General features: G+C 45.4%; 1 protein-coding gene and 1 long non-coding RNA gene across 4 annotated transcripts in view; one reads left to right on the forward strand and one right to left on the reverse strand.

The window, feature by feature from the left end:
* SALL1 (spalt like transcription factor 1) overlaps positions 1-4,628 on the forward strand; it is a 15,137-nt gene extending 10,509 nt beyond the window's left edge. For all 3 annotated transcript variants that reach the window (XM_021408578.1, XM_021408579.1, XM_021408580.1), the window contains 2 exons: positions 1-1,986; positions 3,084-4,628. The exon at positions 1-1,986 is cut by the window's left edge and continues 1,427 nt beyond it. In XM_021408578.1, coding sequence (XP_021264253.1) covers positions 1-1,986; positions 3,084-3,524 — 2,427 coding nt within the window. In that variant the 3' untranslated portion in view covers positions 3,525-4,628. The remainder of the gene's footprint in view (positions 1,987-3,083) is intronic.
* The window catches only part of LOC110404387, an 11,301-nt gene that overhangs the window by 4,387 nt on the left and 986 nt on the right, over positions 1-5,928 (reverse strand). The window lies entirely within an intron of this gene.

Here is a 5,928-nt window from a genome sequence, read left to right on the forward strand (position 1 = left end):
GAGCATTTGGACAATATTCCTACAAGCACGGGTATTCCTTATGGGATGTCTATACCGCCAGAGAAACCTGTCACGAGCTGGCTGGACAGCAAGCCAGTCCTCTCCACGCTCACCACTTCTGTGGGGCTGCCACTCCCACCAACGATACCAAGCTTGACCCCATTCATCAAAACTGAGGAACCTCAGCCGATTCCCATTAGCCATCCCTCTGCTAGCCCTCCCTGCTCCGTCAAGAGTGACTCGGGAACAGCTGACCCCACATCAAAAATTTCCAATGGACTTTCTGATGAGGTAGAGGCTGGTGCTTTGCCTACCTCAAACGGCAAAATGGAAGAAAACCCTCAAAATTCAAGCTCCGTTGCTAACTTGAGCAGCTCTGTGAGTTCACCGGCAGCAGACTCAGGCTCCGGCGGCATCGCCACTTTTACAAATCCACTGATGCCTCTAATGTCAGAGCAATTTAAGGCAAAGTTTCCATTTGGAGGACTATTGGATTCGACGCCAGCGTCTGAAACATCAAAACTGCAGCAACTGGTAGAAAACATCGACAAAAAGGCAACCGATCCCAATGAGTGTATCATTTGCCACCGAGTTCTCAGTTGCCAGAGCGCACTGAAAATGCATTATCGCACTCATACCGGTGAGCGGCCATTTAAATGTAAAATCTGTGGACGCGCTTTCACTACTAAAGGCAACTTAAAGACTCATTACAGCGTCCACCGTGCCATGCCCCCACTGAGAGTACAGCATTCATGCCCGATCTGCCAGAAAAAATTCACCAATGCCGTTGTGCTACAGCAGCACATCCGAATGCACATGGGAGGGCAGATCCCTAACACCCCAGTCACGGAAAACTATCCCGAGTCAATGGAATCTGATACGGGATCTTTTGATGATAAGAATTTTGATGATCTAGACAACTTCTCAGATGAGAACATGGAAGACTGTCCTGACAGCAGCGTGCCAGATACTCCGAAATCTGCAGACGCGTCACAAGACAGCTTATCTTCTTCCCCTCTGCCCCTGGAAATGTCAAGTATTGCTGCTTTGGAGAATCAGATGAAGATGATCAATGCAGGACTTGCTGAACAACTTCAGGCAAGCTTAAAGTCAGTAGAAAATGGGTCGGTGGAAGGGGACGTTTTGACTAACGATTCGTCATCTGTCGGTGGTGATATGGAAAGCCAAAGTGCTGGAAGCCCTGCTGTCTCGGAGTCTACCTCTTCCATGCAGGCCTTGTCCCCATCCAACAGCACTAATGATTACCACAAGTCACCAAGTATCGAAGAGAAACCAGTAAGAGCTTTACCAAGTGAGTTTGCCAATGGTTTGTCTCCAACCCCTGCGAACAGTGGTGCTTTGGACTTGACATCTAGTAACACTGATAAAATGATTAAAGAAGAGTCTCTGAGTATGCTCTTTCCTTTCAGAGATAGAGGTAAATTTAAAAACACCGCATGCGACATTTGTGGCAAAACATTTGCTTGTCAGAGTGCCTTGGACATTCATTACAGAAGTCATACCAAAGAGAGACCATTTATTTGCACAGTTTGCAATCGTGGCTTTTCCACAAAGGGTAATTTGAAGCAACATATGTTGACACATCAAATGCGAGATCTACCATCACAACTTTTTGAGCCCAATTCCAGTATCGGTCCTAATCAGAACTCTTCGGTTATGCCTGCTAATTCGCTGTCATCGCTCATAAAGACAGAGGTTAACGGCTTCGTGCACAGCTCCCCTCAGGATGGCAAAGAAACACCCTCTGCTCTAGCTGCTTCGGGGCCACTGTCCTCCTCTGCCACGTCCCCCGTCCTGCTGCCCGCTCTCCCCAGAAGAACCCCCAAACAGCACTACTGCAACACGTGCGGGAAAACGTTTTCTTCCTCCAGCGCTCTGCAGATCCACGAAAGGACGCACACTGGTGAGAAACCTTTTGCCTGCACTATATGTGGAAGAGCATTCACAACAAAAGGCAATCTGAAGGTACTTTTTCCTCTTGCTGTTCTTAGGGTTCATTTTGTCCTTGCTGTGTTTTTTTTTGGTTGGTTGGTTTTCTGTTGTTTTTTTTTTTTTCTTCCAGCATTCACAGTGATTAATGTTGCAAGCAGCGGTACCTCTGGGTATCTGTGGTATGATAAACAGAGCGATAGTAGTAGATGGGCTCTTACTGAGTGCTTGCATTGGCAGCGGGTCCAAAGTGTGATCTGTTTTTGATACGTAATTAAAATTCACCTACTAGCAAAGACCATCTATGTAGAGTGTGAAAGAGAACAGCCGTATGTCGGTAAGAAGTACTAATAAACAGAGAAGTGTGTTTGGTAACTCACACGCCTCTTTAAGAAGGGAAAGGCTCTCAAATGTGTTGTTATTTTTCATAACCATCATGTAAAATGATGATTGTTTAAAAAAACTATTAACATAATTCTAGAACTAATGGGCATTACTTTAATTGATTATATAACTAACATTTCCTACTGATATGTGTTTGGAAAAGCAAATATACTTAAGTTTTAGAACACCAGTTGAGCACTTTACTGTGTACATTTTTCTGTTGACAGAGTATTTCTCTAGAGGTTGCTGCCAGTAATGTGAGATGAATAATTACTTTCGGGCCATTCTGTCTATACACGAGGCTCTCCGATGAGCAATCAGCAAAGGATACTTCCTGCCTGTCTGAAAAGGATGTTTATAGGGAAAAGGGTGTCAAATACAATACTTACCACTGCAATGAAAGTGGACATAGCAATTCTAGCCCCAAAAGCAGCTATCTGCAATTGATGGAGTAACACAAAGTCATTATAAGCTAAATGCATGTAATAATTTAAAAAGAAGTAAGAAGTAACGTATTGTTCAGGATGAAGACGGGCTATGCTGGGTAACGGTGCTGGGCTGATCCAGGAGGAGCTTGTTTATTACTCCAGATGGGAAATGGAGCCCTGCATCCGCTGCCTTTAGTGCTCTATTACGTTAGAAGACTGGACATGCTTGTGGACTGCTGCCTTCACCACAATGGAAATAAGTCTGAAATCCCTGCCAACTGCTACTCTTTGTTTGTTTGTTTCTTCTTTCTCTCTTTTCAGGTTCACATGGGCACTCACATGTGGAACAGCACTCCCGCAAGACGAGGCAGACGCCTTTCCGTAGATGGCCCCATGACGTTCCTAGGAGGCAATCCTGTAAAGTTCCCGGAAATGTTCCAGAAGGATTTGGCTGCGCGGTCGGGGAACGGAGACCCCTCCAGCTTCTGGAACCAGTACGCAGCAGCGCTCTCCAATGGCTTGGCCATGAAGACCAACGAGATCTCCGTCATCCAGAACGGCGGCATCCCTCCGCCGCCGGGGGGCCTGGGCAACGGGGGCAGCTCGCCCATCAGCGGCCTGACGGGAAGCCTGGAGAAGCTCCCGAGCTCGGAACCCAACGCACCTCTAGCTGGTCTGGAGAAAATGGCAAGCAATGAGAATGGGACAAACTTCCGCTTCACGCGTTTTGTGGAAGACAACAAAGAAATTGTAACAAATTAGTAAAAACTATAAATAACATTCCTGCGAATAGTGCAACCTAGGGTTGCTTTTTTCAAACTGCAAGCTACGACATTACAGACTTTTTTTTTTTTTTTTTTTTTGTACCACGTTCTACTTCTAGAGTTCTAAGAGAGCTTATTTATTAGTGATATAACCTTGCTTTGCAAACAAATGCAAGCATTAACTTTGGTCTCCTGTATTTTGAACTAAATACTAATCGACTAGAGTGCTGTAAAGTTGCTGTAACATTTATGGCAGTTGCGAGTCTGTTCTGCTAGGTGATCTTATTCTGGCATTAACTTATTTTCTATACCCAGTTTAACATGAACTCTGGTATTGATGCAATGCCTCAGTGATGCATTAGATCTCTAATAAAAATCTGTATATAAATGTACACTTTGATCCTGCTGGAAATTTTATCAGCAAAACACATTGTTTAATTTTTCCAAACAGAATTAAGAAAAGGACTGAAAGAATATAGACTGAACGGTGTGGGTCCTTTACACAGCTCAGTTTTTGATTTTTATTATAAAATTAAAACTGCTTTAATTTTTGTAGGTTTAACATTTTCCGTTTTGAACCGTTATTTGTATTGTGCTTTTTACTTGAGTCGTCTTAAATGTTAATACATTTCTGTACAGTAATAAGCACGCAGATTATTAGAGGAGATACTGAAGTGTTGTTTTGGTAGTTGAAACTGAGACGTAACATTTTGCCTTGTAGGTATATTCATTATAGAAGATGTGCTGGACTTTCACAATGCTGCTAAGTATAGCATCTTGAACAACTCTCGTGGACAACCGTAGATGCTCCTGTATATACAATAAGACATCACTTTCATTAAAATGTATATACGCTCCTTACAAGACCAAGCCCTACTCCTTGACTAAGGGAACAAGTATAGTGTTTGTTTATTTTGTATTAGGTATGGGGGCAGGGGGAACCTTGGACTGTTACATGCACTTTCTCAGAAAGTTGAAAGGAAAAAGAGGTCCAGTTTCTTTAACATTTAATACTTACTAACAGCAGAGATACTGTAATTTTACTCGAGTAATCAAATACATTTTTGCAACAGATAAAAACTGCTGTCTCTGTGTTCTTAAAGTGTACCTGTATTTAGCAATCATTTCGAATGTATTATTTAGCCTTTCCCTTGGTTAACATGAACTGTCCAGGCTGTACGTGCGTGTTTATATTTGTAAGTATGGGTATACATATATGTACTGCACATTAATTGCTGGTATATTTTTCATACTCCCTAATAATGGGGACTTTCTCCTTAATTAATCAAGTACGCCTTCTCATCAAATTGTAGATATTTCGGCATTTTTCTTTTCTTTATTAAAAAAAAAATGCTGCTAGCAAAGACCTCATTGAGCCCGGGTAAGTTTCCTTTGAAGGAAACTGTTATCACATTTAAGGCTTGATTTGGTTCAAGTGCTTTATATTTGATATTAATTTTATTCTATGAGAGTCTATGTTTGTGGCATGCTTACGCTGCTCTACCTGTGTTAAGATGTCCACCTGCAAACCTCCGTATGTTCTATGGAGTCTATAACTTGATTGTAACCGCAAAAAGAGTTGCTCTGGCCTTGCACACGCTTTGGCTTCCCTTCTGCTCCTGCAGCGACCGCGGACCTCAGCGGGAGCGTGGGGACACGGACCTGAGCCCAACGTTTGGACCCGGAGGGGTTTGATCTCGCAGTGTTTTCTCTTACGGCAAATACATTAGTTTGGCTGCCTTCAAATTACGGACGCTTGCAACCCAACCAACCAACCAACCAGGAATGAGCAATTGTGTACGCACACACGTTTTGTTTACAGCTGCAGCACGCAGGTCCTTGGCTTTAGAGGAGTGCTGCTGTCGGCTCGGGGCAGTTCTGCCTTCCCGAGCAGCGGTCTCCTCGGTGCCCGGGCTGCGCTTTGGGTGTAGCAGGAGGCCTGGCTGAAAAGCGGGGGGGGGGGGGGGGGGGGAGGGGAAAGAAAAACTTTTCCCGAGGAATTTTGCCGTAAATATGATGATGAACACTCAGTAAAGTATCACGCTGTAGTCTGAACACCTCCCGGACTCGCTATCTTTAGAACGCTCCCTGTTACGACCGCGACGGTTCCGCGGTGCGTGCGCCCGCCGCGTGCCAGCTGTACCCGGAACCCGCCGGCTTCTCGGTGCGAACAGTCCAGAATGTCGAGTCACCTTTGGGTCTCAGGCAGAGGTAAATCAAGCACGCTTGCGCGGCCGCATCGGCGGAGCCCCGCAGTCAGGGCGGCGCGGTAGCGGCGTTGCTCCCGGCGCTCTGCTCCCGCTGGGGCGGGGCCGCGTCCCGCGCGCTGCGGCCGCTTTGCAGAAGCAAACGCGAGCGGTTTTGGCGCGAGGCCAGCCGTCCGTTGGGCGCGTGCCGGGGGG

Source organism: Numida meleagris, chromosome 10 (genome assembly GCF_002078875.1).
Source record: "Numida meleagris isolate 19003 breed g44 Domestic line chromosome 10, NumMel1.0, whole genome shotgun sequence".
Taxonomy (NCBI): domain Eukaryota; kingdom Metazoa; phylum Chordata; class Aves; order Galliformes; family Numididae; genus Numida; species Numida meleagris.